The following is a 20,667-nucleotide window of genomic DNA, read 5'->3' as shown; positions in this document are numbered from 1 at the left end:
ACGTCATCCAATTTCCCCTCTTGCTTACAAAACATCAATAACTGTGAAATCATGTCAGATTGCAAAGACCCATTTTCCAGCTACATTTTCCCATCCTACAAGATGTATTTTGGCCACTGAGTGTTACAATATTCAATCAACTTAACCTTACATAACTCTTGCCCAAAATTACCCTCCTTCCAATGTGCTAATAAGCACACCAAAGGAGAAGCGTGCGGTATGGGGGCATTGCCGCCCAAAATCCCTTTAAACTTCTCCATGTTACAGCTACAATAGACCACTGATGCCCAACCTGCAATGCTTTCGCGATTGTCTTACAGATGGCGCCTAGGCAACAGTAGGAATTCCTTAGCCCAACCAAGAGTAGCTTTCGCTGCGTCATACTGGCAGGCAACCAGACCAGAGTAAAAGCACCTTACCTCTCTCCAGGGGACGTTGTGAGCAGCAGGGGTCCCAGCGCCGATGGGCTCCCCGAGAATCCCTCGGTGCTGGTTGGAGCGTGATTGGGTCGGGGGGTCCTCAGCAGCGCGCACAGGGTCCCATCTAGGTCGCCAAAATGTTAGTGTTGAAACACATAATCACAGAATTATTATATGCAGGTGCTTTATTGAAGAGTTTTGGGAATCAGGGGTGCAGACCCAAATCTGACTCTGACATGGATCTGAGATGGACATGTTTTTATACCCTTTTCGTTATATAACTATATATTATTAAACCCATATTGTTCTATTTATACATTGTCCTATTGTATTGTATACATTGATTAGGCCCCCCAAATATCCTTTCTCATGATTCTTATTACAATTAAACAATAATTATATTCAATTACCAAACAATCATTACATTTAACAATCACATCATTTAACATATGTAGACCCAACCTTTCTTTCCATCCCCTGAATCTATTGTATGCAATTCCCATGATTTTAGAAACATTTTAACCCTATGCTATCAACAGAGCCCCAGGGCTGGAGCTGACATCAGGGCCTTTTTCGGTTGTTCAAAGCCTGTGTGGCTTGTTTATCCCATTGAAGATGCTTCTGCTTGGTGTCGATTAGTGCATACAGAGGCTTAACAAGTAGTCCATAATTACAGATCCAGAGGCGACACCACCCGGTCATCCCGAGAAACGTTCTCAGCTCTTGTACAGTCTGTGGCTTTGGTGTTTGGCATATAGTGTCCTTCCGGGCTTGTCCCAAGGTCCTTTTCCCTGCACTAATCTCATAGCCCAAATAAATGACTTCTCGCCGCACTACCTGGGCTTTCTTCTTAGACATTCAGTACCCCTTGAGTCCTAAAACGTTTGAGACTCACCATCCAGGCCATGCAAGTGTCTTCTGTTTCAGTGGCAATCAGGATGTTGTCTACATATTGTAGCAATCTTCCCTTCCCTGGTGGGGTTTCCCAAGACTCGAGATCCTTGGCAAGTTGACTGCCAAATATGGTGGAGGAATTTTTGAATCCTTGAGGCTGTACAGTCCAGGTGAGTTGGGTCCTTCGTCCACTTTTAGGATTTTCCCACTCAAAGGCAAATATCTTTTGGCTCGCTTCATGGGGAGGGAGGCAAAAGAAAGCATCCTTTAAATCTAAAACAGTAAACCAAGTTAGTTCTGGTGTTAGTACTGTTAGCAAAGTATATGGATTTGTTGCTATGGGATATAAATCCTCTACTATTTTATTGACAGCTCTTAAACCCTGGACCACTCTATACGTCTCATCAGGTTTCTGGACCAGTAATATGGGAGTGTTGAAATCAGATTCACATTCTCTTAACCGACCCCATTGCAAATTTTTTTCTGTTACCGACTGGATTCCTTCCCTATCTTCTTTCTTTAGGGGATATTGTTTTATTCTTACCAGTCATTTTCCCTCTTCAAGCTTTACCCCTACCGGTGATGCACTTTTAGCTCTTCCTGGCTTCTCAGTGGCCCATACTCCAGGATACACTTGGGCTATGATGTCTTCACTGATTTCTCCTTCTATGGGAACAGCAACTAAAAGTAAACTCATTATTTGAATGTATTGTTGAGCATCTACCTCCAGAGTAATTTCCCCTTTTTCAAATCTGATTATCACATTTAATTGTTCAAGTAGGTCCCTTCCCAGGAGTGCACATGGTGAGTTAGGTATATATAAGAACTTGTGTATACCTATTTGTTTTCTTAATTTTTATTTTAGTGGTTCACAAAATTAAGCCTTTTCATCTTGGCCAGTGGCTCCTTTAACCATAATATAATCCTCTCCCGCAGATGTTAGAGCTTTGTTTAAGACTGAATATGTTGCCCCCATATCAACTAGAAATTTCACTTGTTTTTGCTTCTCCCCCTCCCCTAGCTTCATTGTAACCAGTGGATCTGCTAGGGAAGATCCCCTTGGTTCCTGTTAGTCTTCATTCACATTTGCCACCACCTGTACCCCTTTATCTCCTTTCCCCCAGCATTCTGGGCACTCGTTTTTCCAGTGGCCTAATTTTTTACATATAGCACTTTGGTTTCTTCCCAGGCAGGGAGGCGAGGGGCCCTTTATAGAACCTTTGTCCTCTTTCTTAACTACTGCGATCACCTTTCCTTGTTTCCCTTTATTCCCTCTTCTAATTTATACAGAGGCCACCACTGATTACAATATTTAATCAAAACCCCTTTTACTCTCTGTTCCTCCTGTCCCTACAATTTCTTTCCAACGGGCTAGTATACATCCTAAAGGGCTTATTTTGGGAACTTCCTTACTCTTCTGGGTTCCCATTCTCTACCTCCTTATTTTTCTTTCTCTCTTTCTTCTTTAATTTCCACCCAAACCTCTGCTTACACTGATCTTTCACTTTTTCCCAATAGTCTTTGAAAATGTCCTAAATTTCAGAGACCAAATGACTCTTTCCATAGCTCAAGTTCACTATTTCACATTCAGCATGAGTTAACTCCCAATTATAATATCATGGTTGCTCAGGTGTACACCTGGAGCATGTAGGCTTTCACCTATTAGATATGCAATACCACTTCTTTTTACACTGTTTTCAACGGAGAAGAACACAGGCTGAATGCCACCCCAATCCTCAACGAAAGATTGTCAGTCCACACACAAAACAGGGAATTACTCCTCTTTTTCCCTGTATATTGGGATTTCTAAGCTCTCTCTCAACTAGAGGTTGTTCCCAGTTTAAAGCCAGATAACGACCCACTTAGTCTGAGTATATTCCTCCTAAGTACACCCGGTCCACTGCTCCCCATAACTCAGAGACTCTCCTGGTTCGAGTTGAAACCATCTAGAGTCTGCCTGGTTGGTTGGGCTCTCTGGGCTTGAGCTCGAGCCTCAGTCACTTTTGTAAACTCGGAAAACCACTGACCTGTTGTAATTATATCTTTTGACACAAGAGGGCAGTGTAACCACAAAAATGAATACACACTCCAAGAGGCAATCGTTACCAAACAAGAGGCTCTATAAAAATAACTTAGTCAAAACCAAAATTTCCACCACCAAAATTGAAGCGACGCAGATATAAAACAGCAGATATCACTAGTTTTGTCCCACATAGAATCTTCTTCCACCACCTATTAATATAATCCTACAACAAACACAATTTATACAGGATATTTATAGCAGAAAAAGTTAGGGAAGCAAGATCATAGAAAATACTGATAATACCTTGGGTTCTTCTGGAGCTATCCCCAAGCTCGCTAGTGGCCACCCCGTGCGGTCAGCAGAAACCCCCCCTTTTTGTCGGCTTTCCAATACCTTTTCCCAAAGGTCAGTGCTATATATCAGACGTATCTGACACACTGCCTCCGCCAGGCACGGGCGTCCCAGGAGTCTTATAGGCTTACCTTGGGCCCTCCTTAATCCTTGTAAAACATACCTTATCCACCGTATAGAAGATTCTTGTTTGCCTCTGCAGCAGAGGATGCCCACTTACCGGGCTATCGTGCAGCCAGACGAAGAGAATCTGAGTCATGGCACCAAAACTGTGTTGCAGAATAAGGACTTTACAATTTAAAATTGTAAAGTGGTATGTTTTATTTCCAGCTGAGACGCATGGGGAATATTTCCACCATACATGCGTACCTGGTCAGGACAGGTTTCAAGTTTAAATACACATAGAGCCCACAAACCCATACCTCCCTACCCGCCCATTCCCGCCCACTCTCCACCTCCTTGCACTTCATATTATAATTAGTCATCTGTGGTGCCACGTCTCCTGGTGGTCGCGGGCAGGGGTCTTCAGATGAAGTAAAGAGGTCTTCCTCAGGTGTTCGCTGTTTGACTCCTGTCTCTGGGCAGGCGCAGTGGAGGTTTGGCTAATTGCCAGGTCAGCTTGCCCTGGCCAAAACCAGGGGCCTGGTTCTTGCTGGTTTCTTAATCAAAAGATTCTGTTTTATCAAGTTTTCACAATACCTAAATCTTGCTTTACTGGGTTTTCACAGTATACATCTTTATGGACTTACCTAGCAACTAAAATTCCTATGTGTTCTGTTTGTGAAAAACGAGGTTCACTGTCCTGGTAGAATTTAAAAGGTTTAAGAAAAGACAATAAGAGACAAACAATAAAGCAAAAGGTTATACGGTCGGGTGCTTGGCCTTCTGCCAAGAGCACACACTAACTCAGAAAACACTTTGTTAAATGCATCAACATTTTGCATATTCATAGATCTCCATGCATTATTCAAAATCATCCTCCCCCAACCTGTAAATCAATTTTTTTTTCCTCTCCCTGTGGCTCCATCTTGTAGGTACTCTCTGATAAGATTAATAAATTCCTTCCCTGGGGCTTTGGTGTCCGATAATCCAAGAATGTGAAGAATTTCCTGATTATCTTTTTTACCATTCTCTTAGTTACATGAACAAAAAAGCTTTTTACATCACCATGTTATAGTCCAAGAAAAATATATATTTATCACACTACTATTTCTAAGTTTTGTTAATAGTAGAACTAAAAGAAACTATATTCATACAGGAAAGTTTTCCAACATTATACATATAGCATTCATTTTCATATTTGCGAAAAGCCAATAATATAATATGTGCTTATAACATGTTACAAATTGTTTCTACCTAACCAGTTGCATTCCTATATGTTCTATTGTGGAGGGACCAGAAAATATTCATAAAGAAGAAAGTCCCTCTGCATCCTCAGAACAAGCCCCTTGGAAAACCATAGCTTAAAGATAAGAAGTGGCTTGTTAAATTATGAATACAAAAAGGAATCCAGTTCCCCCCCTTGGTAGACCCTCTTATCTATCTTCAGTATTAGTGGCTCATTTTCTTTTAGTATCCATAGGCCAGCTTTGAATGTGAAATACCTCGGGGATTAGTTAGAATGTAGAATTCCCTTGGTAATTGGTGCAAACTGCAAAACCCTCAAAAGATATAAAAACCCCTGTAAAACAATAACTGTTGTATATGCTAGATAGGATGCCTTCATAGAATAAACTATGGATTTGTGCCTTTCTACATATTCCAATCTCTTCACCCCACTGGTCTGAGAGGTCACCACCAGCCAAAATTCTATCTGGGCAAGGCTCGGGAACTTGCTCCGTCGCTGAGGGCTGCAGAAGCAGTCTCAAGGATCCCAAAGGGACCCCAAAACCCCACCAGCAACATTCTATTACAAGTTGTTTCTCTTCTTTTACAAAATTGCTAAATACCCTATGTATTTCTGTTTTTTCTTCCACCTACTTGAGCACATTATATGCTTCTAAAATTCTGAATTATATGTTTCCCATATCACACAGGTAAACTTGAGAGGGCACTCATGGAGGCTTGCAAAGGTAAAGTCGGGAAGGGGCCCTGGCAAAAGGGATGACGATCCCAAAATATCTCTGAAGAATCCCTTGGAAGAATGTTGAGTTGGTTTACACATTCTCCCAGAGGTAATTAAGGACAGATGCCCAGGAGAGGGCACTAAGGGGAGATTGAGAAGGGGTCTCAACAATCCATGCCCGGGGGGGGGCAATAAGGGAAAGCCGAGAAGGGGTCTTGACAACAGGGGATGGATGGATAGTGTTGGTGTGTTGGAACAGAATTGCTTGAAGGAGAGTGTAGAGAGAGATGGTTGAAGCAAGGAGCAGCAGGACTGAGCGCAGAGGTGCGAGACGAGGATCACGGGCTGGGGGCCTGTGGGGGCCATGGGGCAACAGGGGCTCAGCGCCGGGCAGTGCCTGACCGCGCCACCCCCGGACAGGGGCGGCAGTGGCGGCCGGCCTCCATGAGGCTGCAGGACGCCCCAGCCGCCTGTAATGCTGCCGGCTGTGCCCACTGGGAGCGCTGGAGAGGGGGAGGGGCTGTTTGGACAATGTGGAAAGACAGAAGGACACTGGAAGTGGGACTGTCAGCAGAGACAGCTGGATCCTCAGGAGGAGGAAGTCCAGAGATAATGGAGATGGATTGTTAGGGATGTTAGGGGCATCCATCATACCAGGGCCTCACCATTCAGGAGACCTTGTTAATTTTTAAGGTGGGTCCGAGTAAAGAGGAGGTGTGTTTTCTGGTAGATACAGGAGGCTTCTCAATCCACCTTAAATTATATCTCTAAGGGGGGGGAAATTGTCAAAAAGATGTTTGATTGTTCAGGGAGTTGTGAAAATTACTGTTTCTTCTGTAGACTTAGAAGTCTGAAAGCGTCTTTGAGGGAATTGTGGAAATTGTGGTAAATGAATTTGGAAATTTAATTCCTTTTTCTACATGGGGCTTTGTGTGGAGCTGAAAGGCTCCTGTTTGGAGAGGACCCAAGCCCCTCTGCTTTTTGTGTGTTTTGTTGTGAAAAGCCAGAATTGGCAGGTTTCAGTCCTGAAGCCAATTCTGCAACTCCTATATTGTGGGGAACCCCCCACTAGTCTGTGGTTTGTTGTGGGGAACTGGAATTGACAGGTTCTAATCCTGAGGCCAATTCTGCAGCTGCTGCCTTGTGGGGATGGTGTTGTCCCTATGCAAGCCTAGGTATTTATCATGCAGCTTCCTCTGTGGGGGCTAATGGAAAACTTAAGGGGAAATTATTTTGTTATCCTTCCTTGGCTAATTTGTTAGTCACCTCCTTACCCCTAGGGTGGACTTGATGCAAAAAATTGGGATAGAGAGCAATTGGTTGCTAAAAAAATGTGATTGACTTTAGGCAGTGGCATCTCTTGCCACTCCATCATGTCCAAAAGGAAAATCACTGGAACAAAAGGAGGAAACAGATAAGGCAAAATGCTCCAGGGCGAAAAGCAGATGCTTGCTTCACAGACTGCAACTCTTACAAAACTTTTTAAAAGAAGTCCCATTCCCTCCACTAAACAGTCTATCAGAGGAAACCTCAGGAAGATCTGTGGGAAACAACAAAAGAGGTGCAACAAGCACTTCATAGAATAAAAGCTAAAACTCCACCTGAATAAGAATGCAATTAACTGTTTCACCCAGGCATATTTTGCCAGGGAGTTTGTTTCTTTTCTCTTTTCTAGGAATGTCAAACATCCCTGCATCAAAGATAAGGAAAACAGTTTTTGAGCAGAGAAACGGCAAGCAACAAAATCTCACCTAAATGTGATAACCATTTCTTCAGGTGAACTCTGTCACTTTGTGTTAGCCACAAGAGGTTTTAACTTCTTTTTAATAATCGATCTGGTAGGCCAAATTTGCACTTTTCTTTTATGGGAGCCTTCCAATCCATGAGATGGACCTGCTTGACAACCAATGAAATTTTAAGTGCCACCATAAGTGCTTGCATTGTCAGTTTGTTAATGTTTATAATTTGTTTTCAGTTTGAATGACTTGGTGGGAGATCAAATATTATTTAAAGCATTCTACATAATCTGGAGTTTGATTTTTGTCTAACTTGTTTTGTCTTTTTACTGAAAAATGGTGGGACTAAAGGTCTTATGGATGCATGCGGGGTAGTATGTGAGTTTGGAAAGCTGGGAGGAAAGTTTGTTAACTTGCAGGGAAAAACGTCTGCTCATGAGAGCTCAATTATTTACTTGTTGGAAGTGGTGAATTTACCAAAAGAGGTAAAAATAAGAACTGTTAAGGGACATCAGGCAGATCGCTCAGAAGAGACAATAGATAATCAACTGGTCAATGGAGATTTTCAAAAAGCAGCACTTTTGCCAGAGGTCTCTGGGGTCCTCCCTTTGCTCCCTGTGGCACAGCTGTAGCCAGGGAGAGGGGGGAAATGGTGGTGGGGTCTTTTCCACCAGAAGAGTTGGAGATAATTAAAGGTAATGGGGCAGGAGGGGAGAATTGATTTACAAATGACAGTAAACACTGGATGTCAAGAACTTTAAGCCTGCAAATATTGGGACAGCTCCATGGGGGGAGTCGTTGGGACTCTCAAGGACTGCCTTGAGTCTTTTTGTTTTAGCAAAACGAGCTATTGAGGGATGCCTGGCTAAAGTTAACAGCCAGCCTGCAGAGAAGATTGCAAGGCAGGGAAATGACCTTGGGCTATACATCCTTTCCAGGGATGTCAAGTGTATTTTGCTGAGATGCCCTAGGGAGGAGGGCTTAGATAGCAGTAGAGATATGCCGGCTGGCAGGGTGGCCAAAAGAGTTTCTAGTTACTTCAGCAACTATTTGATCAGTTAACAAATGATTTCTGAATATGGGATTGTGAAGACAGTCGACTTGGATGGCGGAACTCATTTTGCAGGGGGATCCTTCAAGGGATTATGGCTGCTTTAAGAATTCAGTGGGATCTCCTTACCCCCTGGCACCGTGAGAAATCAGGTCAAGTAGAACAGATGAATGAAGAAATAAACACCTTTTGAAGCTGGTGATAGAAACTAAAATGCCATGGGTATGACTTTTGCCATTGGCTTTGACAAAAATAAGGGCCAGGCCCAGAAGAGATTCAATTATCTCCCTTTGAATTTGTGTTTGGAATTCCTTATCCTTGTAATTCTCAATCTAGTGGGGGGTGGGGGGAGAAATAAGTGATGTATATTTGAAACAATATGTGGCCAGGATACTGCCTCTTATGAAATTTCTGACAGAAAGCCCAGTTAGCACAGACCCTGCCTTTGGACTTTGCTGTTCATAACGTCTAACCAGGAGACTGGGTCCTAGTTAAGAAGTAGAAAGAAGCATCGCTAGTGGCGAAGTGGCTTAGACCTTTCCAGGTGTTACTTGTTACGAACAAGCTCCTGTTTGTTCTGTTAATGTTCTGTTAACTGTGGAAAACACACTGTTTTAATGTTAATTGTTGCTGTTGTTCTGTTCTGATCCCCACTCCCTGGAATTGTCTTGCCATTGTGCCCTTTCCCTCCCCGTCGGTAACGCCTTCCCTGCTCCCAAAATGATGCCTAGCAAATGAGAAGACCGCAAGTACTTATGGGACACAACTCAGTAATAAAAAACCCCCAAAAACAACGAGCCAATATAACATCGAAAACCAAAAATGGTACTCCCAAGTAAGAAAAACAGTGAAGAAGATGAAATCACCAACCAGGACCCTCCTGCCTTGTCACCATGACTTGAACAGCACCCGATCGACATGACACCCCTGGACTACGAGCCAACCAGTGTCTTCTGCGGGACTCTTGTGAGGACAGAAGGCCCAGCTCTGCTGCACAGCAAAGCTGAATTCCTCCTCCTCTGGATCGTCCATCAGGAGCAGCAGTGGTGCACGTGACCCGTTGGGCTCCCACCCAGAGCTGATTTCTCAATAAAGGCATTAAAACGGGACCTGGTCTCCTTGCCCTTATTTATTTCATTACTGACCACAGAAACAGACATCAAGAAAGATGAACACAGATGGACCCATCACACTCGGGTCAAGGCTTCTGAGGCCCCAGAGATTTGGACATCTCAGCTGGAGGAGAAGGACAGGAGGCTGCGACTGGCACTCCACAGGAGTGGACTGGAGCAGTAGCCAGTGCGTCAACATCGGGGAAAGACTCGTGCTCCTACCCTCATACTGTCTGCTGAAATAGTCTGCATTGGCATCCCTCCTCTCTGATCTCCAGTCACTGGAGGGCTACTACTTGCTGTCATTGTTTTATGTTGTTTCTGTGCCTTCAGTGACCACAGGTGGTGCAGAAGACAACAGTGAGAACCAGATTATAAAATTAGATTACACCATTAGAATGTTTTTCTTAATAATCTTACCTTTGTATTGTCAGTTAGGTTTGGGCCAGAGGTTAGGAGAATCGTTTTTTAGCCCTAGGAGAAGTTGCAAAAACCTTTAACCTTAGCAATTCTTGGATCTGCAGAAGGCCATATGTTGAATTTATCTTTACAAATGAGCTGTGGATCTGCTTGTAGATAAGGCTAGCACTGAGAGATAAAAGAAACAATGGGATGGATTCCACTGATTGATGAATGGAAGAAGATATTTGCCTTTACAAAGAAACTGTACAGCTCCTGATAAATGAAATTGGATATCGAAAGATGAAAGAAGCAACAGAGAAAAACTATGAATTCTATAAGAATTAAAAATGAAAAGAGAGGGTTATACATTAGAGGGGAATTTCAGGTATCAGGCGTTCCGGGAAGTCTGTGTCTCTCAAGTACCTCAGCCAATGGGGAAAGAGAGAGGGAAATGCGGCCGGGAAAATAGGATAAAAAGGAGGCTGCATCCTCCAAAATTTTGAGAGATCCCATGGGAATGCCCCATGGCCTCTCCCTTTATTCGAATAAAGCAAAAAGGACTCCTCTGTCTCCTTTTTGGACATAAACCTCTGGTGTTTGTGGATTAATTTTCCTGACACCATGACGATCTGACAACTGACCATGGGTGGCCAACATGCCTATTACAGGTTACCTCCAAACTGGTCAGGAATATGTTATACAGGTTATATTAAACTTTTGTTCTTTTTGCTACCACAAACTCAGGGAAATCAGTTAAGAAGAAGGGAGAGTGTGTGGAAAATTAAATTACTCAAACTGCTGTTTGCAAATAGATGACAATGAAAAAGTGGTGAAACAAATAACAAAGGGAATAAGAAAGTTATCACATGTACCAGTCCAAACATGGAAAGGATGGGAATGGGACATGTTTTCGTGGCTAACTGGTGGACTATGAGTTAAACAATTGCTTTTTTTTCCTCTTATGTGCTCTAGCAACTCTAATCTTTTAACCATGCATGATCCCTTGCTGAGCTTAGCTCATTTAGCAGGTGATCAAGGGGATGCAGGTAGTAGCCATGCCTACAGATCCAGAAATGGCTACAAAAGGACAGAAAATTATGTCACTGCAAATAATTGCAAAACCAAAAAGGACTCAGGAACAGAAAGTTAAGTCAATGATAACTAAGGTTTGTAAAGACAATTATTGAGAAAATAAAAGAGGAGTTATGAGAAATGATCCTAACTTAAAATTTTCAAAGGTTTATTAAACCTTAACCAATAGAACAAAGGACTGAATAAGGAAAAAGGCACTGTGCTAGGAACCGGCATCTGCCATGTGCTTGTCTACAAAATGGCTGTTCCTGCTTTTATACCTCTGGGGATTGCGTCAGCCAACCCTGGCCCCTCTTGAAGTCTGTCCGTCAACTCTTCTTCGCCGTTTATTGGTGGAGACTGCTTTCTTGCAACTTGATTGGAGGTCAGGTGTTGTCTCAGTAACAGGCCTGCCCTTCTCCCAGATGCCCCATGCAAGGAGCACAGGTACACGCCCCCCCACCCCATGTCCCGACTGCTAAGGCCATCAGGTGGCAACAATACAAGGGGGAGGGGAAAGGGGACAATGGGTAGAACAGAGGACATCTAAATAGTAAATCACAATAATGTAACTGGGCATCAATAAAACTTAACATATACATAATATTCATCCTTTAATTGCGAGAGCCAACCATTGCATTACCCATCTATAACAGAGGGACTGAAAGGAATTAAGGACTTGTCTTTACAAACAAACTGTGGGTATGCTGATAAATAAAATTAGATACTGAGAGATGAAAGAAACAATGGGAAGAACCATAAATTCCATAGGAATTCCACTGAGTGACTGAAGGGAAAGACAAAGGGGAGGGTATACATTAGAAGGAGGTCTTAGGTATTAGGCATCTCAGGAAGTCTGTATCTCTCAAGTACCTCAGCTAATGGGGAAAGAGAGGGAAATGAGGCCGGGAAAATAGGATAAAAAGGAGGTTACATCCTCCAAAAATTTGAGACATCCAAGGGGAAATGCACCATGGCCTCTCCCTTTGTTCAAATAAAGTAACAGGACTCCTCTGTCTCCTTTTTGGACATAAATCTATGGTGTTTGTGGATTAATTTTCCTGACACGTCCAACACCAATTTGATATGAATAAGTAGACACGTCTTTATTCAGGCACCAGGAAACATGGGGGATAGCTCCTCTGAAAACACGTTCCACTTAAGAAACAAAACCCACCCATTTTATATACTTTTTCTGCTGAATCGTCTTTACATAAGTTCTTTTACATACTATGAATACTGTGCCCACTCTTAAATTTAACCTTTGCATTCATTGGTTCCAATAGCTAATAAACTCCTTCCCGCATCCCTGACTATCAAGCTGCTTGGTTTTTGAGGAAACTGGAGGCAAGACTATATGTTATTTTGTGATTCCTCAATAAACAAAGCCTTTGTGTAGGATTTGATTGCTTTGAGCTGTAACTGCAGTGTCATCAAGAAAGATTTTTAAGTGTTACTGATTTCAGCCTTCCCTTTGAGGGCAAACTGACTCCCTGTGTCTGTTCCACTGTCATACTCAGTATCTGCTTAACTTTGTTAGAAATGGCTTTTTATTCTTTGCTGTTTCTCAAGCTGATGGTCTAGAGGCTTTGCTTTGTATCTCAGATCAGTTAGATCAGTTGCTGGGTCAGTGTTGTAAGGGTCAGTCCGAAGTTCCCCTTGATTTTGCCTCCCTACCGTCGCAAGGAGACCTCGAGGACCCCCACCCAGGCTGACTCTGAACAATGGTTTACTGGCCAGGCCAAGGTGGATGCTCGTGACTGTGTGCTGGTGTATTGTGTTCACTGGACTGTGCTGTCATGGCACCAAACAGAGGTTGTGTTGTACCCACTGAGGACTGCTTGACTGTACCTGTCTCCTGCAGCACCACACAATGGTCCATAAATCTTCCCACCTCTTGGCCAGAGGCCACTCGCTTTGGAGAAGGACTATAAAGAGCGACCCTCTGGAAAAGACCCGTCTACCCCCTGGAGAAGACCCCTGAGATCTCCCCACAGACGAAGACTCATCTATCGGATGACCCGTGAGGACGCCCGTCTCATCTGTTGGTAGCTATTTTCCCATCCCTTCCTTTCCTTCCCCTTTCCCTATACTTTGTTTCCTATACCTCTCCCCTTTACCGTAACTGAATTGTTGGCATTTGATGAAATGCATTGCTGTTGTTGAATAAACTGATTTTCTGCTGTTGAATAAACTGATTTTGTCCCCTGCATTTTGCCTGTTTGCACCTTTGAGATCAAAAGAACCATCACGACCCCCGCTCTGCATTAATAGTGGATCGTGACATTAAATTGGCGTCACGGACAGGATTTTCTGGAAGACAGAAGGGATGCAAGGTTGTCTGTAGTCTGTATCAGGGAAAGGAAGTCTTACTCCAGCCGCACCTAGCTGGCCACCTTGAATGGGTGAGCCTGTCTAGAAAGCAAGGGGTTTTTTTTCTGATTTCCCGCAGACTGCAGACACCTTGGTGTGGAGCATCCCCAGACTCGCTTGAGGGTTCTGTCGTCAGAATCTCACAAAAGATCTACTGGTGCAAAAGGCGGGACACTGTTGTTGTTGTTGTTGTTTTTTATGATGTTTGACTACTTGATGTAGCGAAGAGACAACCTGGTGTTTTGTAACTAAGGAGTGCCTCCCAAGTAGTTTGGTCTCTTCACCCACACAGGGAAGCGAAGGGGGGCACACAGCAGAAGCTGTTTTGTTGTGTGTGGTAACTTAAGCAATAGACCTCCCTGTTGTGGTTTTTACTTATCCCTTCACAAAATGACTGAGAATTCCACTGTAACAGATAAAGCTGCATTTTATGCTCTATTAGCTAAGTATAGCACCAGACCGTCCCAAGGTGGGGAGGAATGGGCGAACAATAATTGGTTTAATCTGGAGAATGTGATGGATAGAATATGTTCTTTGCAACATGAGTCAAAGTTCAAACTGGGCAAAAATAAAACCATGCTCTGCTCAGTTTTAGGAGCTTGTCTTACGGCAGCTATAGAAACTCGGTCTGAGAGAAGAAATGAGGAAAGAACAATTATAGACTCTCTACAAAATCTTGTTCAAATTTTGCAAAAACAATTAGATCAAGAAAGGAATGAGAACCATTTGTTGCTAGATGAAAATAATTTGTTAAAAGCTGCCTTAAGAGAAGAATGGGACAAAAATTCAACGCAGGGTGTAACACCAAAAGAAACACAGGAGAAGGAAGCTATTCACATTAATCCAATACACTCTCAAAAAGACCTAATTTTGATGAAAAATTGTGGGCAACACTGCTGCCCCAACTTGAAACCTGTGATTAAAATAGAATATGATTATATCAGTGATGCACCCCCCGAGCAACCTTCTCCACAGGTTCTGGGCAGTGTACCAGAGCAAACTTCTCCACAAGTTCTGAACAATGCACCAAATCAATCTCCTGCACAGGCTCTGGGAGTTGAGCCAAAGCAGTACACCTGCACTGGGCTTTCCCAAGGGTATGAACATTCCCCCACTTCAGCCCACCACACTTTAGCCCAGGAATTAGAAAAGATACCCAAACCTGACAATACAGCTGTCTATCAATACATTGATGATATTCTGGTGGGAGGGGATGAAATAAAAGTAGTGGGGGATACCCAACAAAAAATAATCTCTCATTTGGAAAACCCTGATTTGCAAATTTCCTCAGAGAAAATTCAAAAACCTTCTCAGGAGGTGAAGTTGTTGGGAATTTGGTGGAAAGGAAGTATGACATGTATTCCACCTGATACTCTAACCTCCCTGGATCAAATTAAATTGCCTGAATCCAGGAAAGATATCCAACAGGCTCTAGAATTATTAGTGTTCTGGAGAAAACACATCACAGTCACTATTGAGACCCCTCCCCCTGACGGGGTGGCCCAAAGATCCTCAGTTGGGAAGTGGTATGCCCAGATCAAACATTACTGTAACATCTTCTCAGTGATAGAAAGAGCTGTAAAAAACCTGGCAATACAAGAAACTGAGAGCTTGGCAAATAGCCATGACAAACCTGCCTTGGTAAGTAAAGTTGCCACTCCTTTCTCCCCTGAACAATCAGCAAATTCTTGGTTCACTGATGCTTCTGCCAAACGAGAGGGAAAGGTGGGGAAATACAGGGCAGTAGCCCTCCCCACTTCTGCTGGTGAACAAATTATTACTGAGGGAGAAGGCAGCTCTCAGACCGGTGAGCTGACAGTTGTTTGGAGTGTTTTCCAACTTGAGGTACAGAATATCTCTCTTGTTTACATCTACACTGACTCCCATGCTGTGTTTAAAGGAGGTACAGAGTGGCCTCCTTTTCAGCAGCAAAATGATTGGGAAGTTAACAGAATTCCAGTCCACGCTACACACTGGATAGTTCCATCATTTTAATCTCCTGCCTCCTGGAGGCAGACTCTGTTTGTGTTTACTTTTCACAGAAGAACACCGAGGGACATGAAGAAGCACCCCCCTTAGTGTTGGATGACAAAAACAAGGTTTTCTCTCCTTTCATGGTGACACAAGGTGATGATGTCGCAATGACTTGTAAATTAGTGGCTGGATCCCTCATCGAACCTGCATACAGTTATGGCATAGGACCTCATGGCCGGACTTTATATTGTAGAACCCAAAATCAAGACTGTTGGCTAAATCTAACTGCTATACAATTTTCCTATAAAATCATGTGTGGAAAAAATGATACAAAATCGAGGGGAACTTCGGACCGACCCTTACACCACCCCGGATCGTGACAAGTGCCTGCAGTCAAGCCAGCTCCCCTACATCTCTGTCCCTCTCCTTTCTCTTCCCCATCTTCAGAGGAGGTATGGGGAAGGGCAGTTTGCCTCCCTGTATCAGTTACCCCAGCTGTTGGAGGTTGAACTATTCCCTTTTCTTTCAGTGGAATTTTCTCCCATTGTTATGCTAAGTAATTGTGGCTACACCTTGAAACGACAGATAATGTCCCTCTCATCTGTATGGTGCTGGGTGAGTATCTCCCTACATCCTTGTGGCCCAGTGCATAGGATGCCACAGGGACGCAAATGCATGTGGACTTCCAGTTGGATTTTAGAGTGAAGCTGGAGAGATGCTTAACCCAGTTCTCCAGCAGCAGCATCCTCTGCTTTCTGTGGTTTAAACAATCTTGGTGGTGATCTGCAGAAAGTGTCCTGGAAGGATGGCAAATGTCAATGATTTCACAGCTGGTTTCATCAACTTTTTGCTTTTATTTTTTTTCCCTTCTGAAACTTGGAGATTTGTAAATAAAATATTTTCTGGCCTTTAAAATCTAGCATAAAATATTTGGGGTTTGATGTTTGCTGGCACAGCATTGGTGGTTGCACTGTCATCTGGCAGCATCCCTGTTGCAAGGTGTGCTCATGGGGTAACCAGACCACATTGAAGCTTTTTCTTTATCTTGATCGGGTACTCAAAAAGAAGGATGTCTTGGTTTGAAAGACAGGTATTTGCTAAGGAAAGGCAAGAGCCCCCTTCCTGAGATGCAGAATGCAACCCCCTCCCTTTTACTTATTTATTTTAGTTTTAAATCAGAGGCCTTCAGGCAGGAGATGTGGGTATAAGAATATCAGTTCTTTACTGATATCTAACAAGGCAGAAAACAACAACGGCTATAAAAATTGACACCAAACAGAACAGTATAGCTCAGTTCCAGTCTCTTTTGGCCACAGGCTCCCTCTCCCTGCGCTCAGTTACCGGTGTTTTGGGGGCAGGGCAGGTCCCGCGCAGTCGAAGAGGGCTGGGTGATGGCGGCAGCAGCCCAGGGGTGAGAGGGATGGGGAAAGTGACTTCCCCCTCACGGTGTCGGTCGTGGTGCTCAGCAGAGTGTCCGGAGGTAGTAGGATGAGGTGGGAGAGCAGCAGAGCGATGTCCAACGGCAGGGAGCGTGAATCTCAGCGCTGGGGTGGCAGGGGAGATGCCAGATCCGAGCACGAGGCGTCCTCTCCCTCCACGAGCCAAATGAGAGAGAGTTCCAGTCCGCTCCCAACCCCCGTCCCACCTTTCCTTTTTCTGGTTTCTGCCCCCCTCCCTCCACCCACCTCCCTTCGAGAGAACATTACCTTAAGGTGTAGCCACTTAGCATAACAATGGGAGAAATTCCACAGAAAGAAAAGGGAAGCATTCAACCCCCAACAAAGGAGAAAAGAGATATTTCCCCAGACTAGATGCTAAAATCGAAGTGTCATGCTGGGATGTGTCTGGCTGAGGGACAATGAGTCTTTGCTTGATGCTCTTTTCAGGGCTTGCCTTTGCATGGGGGGAGGTGCAACAGGGTCCCACAGTCCCATGGGAGCTGCCCTCATCTTACCCCATGCGACTGATTTCCCACTTCCCAAGAAGTGGAAGATAAGCTGGATTTCTGACTGACAGACACCTAAGTTTACAAGTACAAAAAGCCACACCAAACTTTCACAAAGCAGAAATTTTCTATAGGCTTCCCTGGAAATGTGTGACTTTTCTCCCATGAGTAGGGATGCCTGCTTGGTGGTTACTCCCCAGGGATTAAGCAAAAAGAATATGTACATTATAGTCATTTTGCTAGTAAGTTACATTTGATTCCTAATCAATACTATTTCTTTTGCTAGCTTTAATATAGGTACCTTGATATCATGCACTGTTTTATGTTATGCTGTAATCTACTGGTAGTTCTTTTTAGTTTTATACTGTGCAGTATCTCTGATTAAGATCTTTTACCTGTTATCTCTTTTCTGTTTAATAAATAATTAATTTTTATAAATAGACCTGATCTGCCATCCTTAGAACTTGCAGTCCAGAGTGAGTCCTTAAATTTAAACTGTTGCCAAATTCTAAGGCTAAGGCAGGATTTATCTGAAGCTCTCACTCATCCCGTGACAGAATTGCTGACTGGATAAGGGCTATCCCTGCACAAGCTGGCCATGGGTTGGGGTGTCCTTATAGCTCTGCTTTCTGATGGCCATGTGCAGCCGGACTCCTCTGGGCATCCACAAATGAGCGATAAAAAGACAGTGGAAAGAGCAGAGCCTGTTTCATCCCACCTCTGAGCCAGCACCAGAGTGGAGACTTGTGCTGTTTGTTTGTATGCTTAGCAATTTGAATATTCTTGATCTGCTGCTAACTAATCCCATCACACTCTTTCAAAGGGTGTAAGTGGGTAAGAACAATGTGTAAGAGTCGATCTGGAATTTTTCCCTCATATGCCTCAGGACTTCATGGTACACTGCCCTCGAGCAGGCAGTAGTTGGAGCAGCAGGTTCTGTACACCTGTTTCTCAGAGCAACCCTCACAATAGTCCATAAATCTTCCCACATCTTGGCCAGACGCCACTTGCTTTGGAAAAGGACTATAAAAAAGCGACCCTCGGGAGAAGCTTTTGAGATCTCCCCACAAAAGACACATCTATTGGCCAGACCACGAGAACGAACGTCCAGTCTGTCGGTAGCTATTCCCCATTCCCCCCTTTTTTTCTCTCTCTTTGTTTCCTTTAAATCTCCCTCTATTGCAAAACGGAGTTGTTGGCACTCAATAAAGTGCATTTTGCTTTGAGCAAACTGATTTTGTCTCCTGTTGTGTCTTCTACACCCCTGAGATCAAATGAACCATCACGACTCCCGCCTGTATTAACAGCGGATCATGACACTATGGTCCCCATTTTCAGATAACAGGATCACAGAGGTTAAGGCATCTTGGTGGATGAGCAGGGATTGCAGCTCACCTCCCAACTCCTGCTCTATGCTCCTTTCCTGAAGCACAGAAAAACTCGATAACCCACAAAGTTATAAGAGTAGGTATGTATTTTATTCAGCGCTGAGGTGCATGGGGGATAGCTCCTCCAAAAACGTGCACACCTTCAGCGACCTGTGCCTCTCTTTTTATTCCCTACAAACTAGGATTACACAATACGCCTAATACATATTAATTTCCTAACCCTGCCTGTCCCCGCTTCATATTAAAATTAGCTCCACACCTCTTTGCAGTCATCTGGGGGGTCTTTGGGATGAAGTAAATAGTCTTCCTCTCAATTGAACTTTTCACCTTGTTTCTTTGCGCATGCTCTTTTTAGTCCTTTGGTCATCTTCTGGACTTTGATGCCCATTTTCCTGGCTCAGGGGTCTGAAGAATTCCCCTTATCCTGTGGTGCCTCTGTCCTTCCACCCTGTCTGCGCATTCTAGCTCTTTATCTAATCTTGTAGCCTGGTTCTCCCTCTATTCTTGTAAGCACAGTAAATGTTTAAGCATTTCATATGGTTTTATCAGCTGCCTTTTAGTCAAAGCATTTCTTGATGCTTGATTCTTAATTTTTAATTCTTACTTTCTCTGTCTCAGTCCCCCCCTTCTCTAGAAAATCAGTAAATTTTTTTATTTAATAATATTGATACCTTTCCTTTTTCCAGTCTACCTCTACAGCTTTTTCTTCTTGGTATTGTTAGGGGTTGACTTGTTCCCTTTTCTTTCTGTGGAATTTCTTCCATTGTTATGCTAAGTATTTGTGGCTACACCTTAGAAACTATAATGTTCTCTAGCAGGGGGGTGGGTGGATGGGGGGAGACCGGAAAAGGAAAGGGGAGAGAGCGGTCTGGGGTGGGCTCTCTCTGGCTCTCGCTTGGCTCGTGGAGTGGAAGGAAGACGGCCCGTGCTCCAAGCTAGCATCTCCCCTGCCATCCCAGCGCTGAGATCCACGCTCCCTGCAGTTGGACATCTCTCTGCTGCTCTCCCACTTCATCCTACTACCTCCGGACACTTTGTCGAGCACCACGACCGACACCGTGAGGGGGGAGTCACTCCTCCATCCCCTCTCACCCCTGGGCTGCTGCCGCCATCACCCAGCCCTCTTCGACTGCGCGGGACCTGCCCTGCCCACAGCACCGGTAACTGAGCGCGGAGGGAGAGGGAGCCTGTGGCCAAAAGAGACTGGAACTGAGCTATACTGTTCTGTTTTGTTGTCAATTTTTATAGCTGTTGTTGTTTTCTGCTATTTTGCCTTGTTAGATATCAGTAAAGAACTGTTATTCCTATCCCCATATCTCCTGCCTGACAGCCTCTGATTTGAAACTAAAATAATTAAAGGGGAAGGGGTTGCACTCTGCATCTCAGGAAAGGGGTTCTCACCTTTCCTTAGAAAAATACCTGTCTTTCAAACCGAGAAAGGTATGTATCCCTCATTGCATTATCATATACTGTTGCTAGGGAAGTCAGTACCGCTATCCGTTTTAACATCCTCCAATTCCAAACAAGTATTGCGATAGCACCAGACTTACACCTACTAATGTCGGTATGACAATGATAGGGTGGCAAAGCGTGTTCAAAATCCCAGTTGCAGTTGGCAACCATCCAAAGAGTACATCCCACCAGTGATTATTTGCATCCTGTTTTACTCTTTGTAATACTTTGTTTATCTCTTTTATATCATGATAGACAGTAACCAGAGTCTTTTTCCCATCTTCCTGAATCTCTTGCAGAATTTTTTTCAAGTCTTGGTGTTTCATTAGCTGCCTTACTAATATAAGGTTCATTCCAATGTGTGTAGGTGATAATTTATGATACATTGTGTAGTTAGACCTTATCAACTGG

At 43.8% G+C, this 20,667-nt stretch overlaps 1 protein-coding gene across 1 annotated transcript; it reads left to right on the top strand.

The window, feature by feature from the left end:
- The first annotated feature begins 1,626 nt into the window (after window positions 1–1,626).
- LOC148220146 (uncharacterized) lies at window positions 1,627–19,619 on the top strand. The gene is made up of 2 exons (XM_088155723.1): window positions 1,627–5,861; window positions 7,428–19,619. The coding sequence occupies exon 2, from the start codon at window positions 13,888–13,890 to the stop codon at window positions 15,490–15,492; it is 1,605 nt and encodes a 534-aa protein (XP_088011849.1). The 5' UTR covers window positions 1,627–5,861; window positions 7,428–13,887; the 3' UTR covers window positions 15,493–19,619.
- The last annotated feature ends 1,048 nt before the right edge of the window (window positions 19,620–20,667 follow it).

Source organism: Sturnus vulgaris, chromosome W (genome assembly GCF_052056855.1).
Source record: "Sturnus vulgaris isolate bStuVul1 chromosome W, bStuVul1.hap1, whole genome shotgun sequence".
Classification (NCBI taxonomy): Eukaryota; Metazoa; Chordata; class Aves; order Passeriformes; family Sturnidae; genus Sturnus; species Sturnus vulgaris.
The sequence above is the reverse complement of the archived record's forward strand: the minus strand, read 5'-3'. Positions and strand labels throughout refer to the sequence as shown.

Coding starts and splice junctions, on each gene's coding strand:
- LOC148220146 (XM_088155723.1), top strand. CDS start 13,888: ATGACTGAGAATTCCACTGTAACAGATAAAGCTGCATTTTATGCTCTA.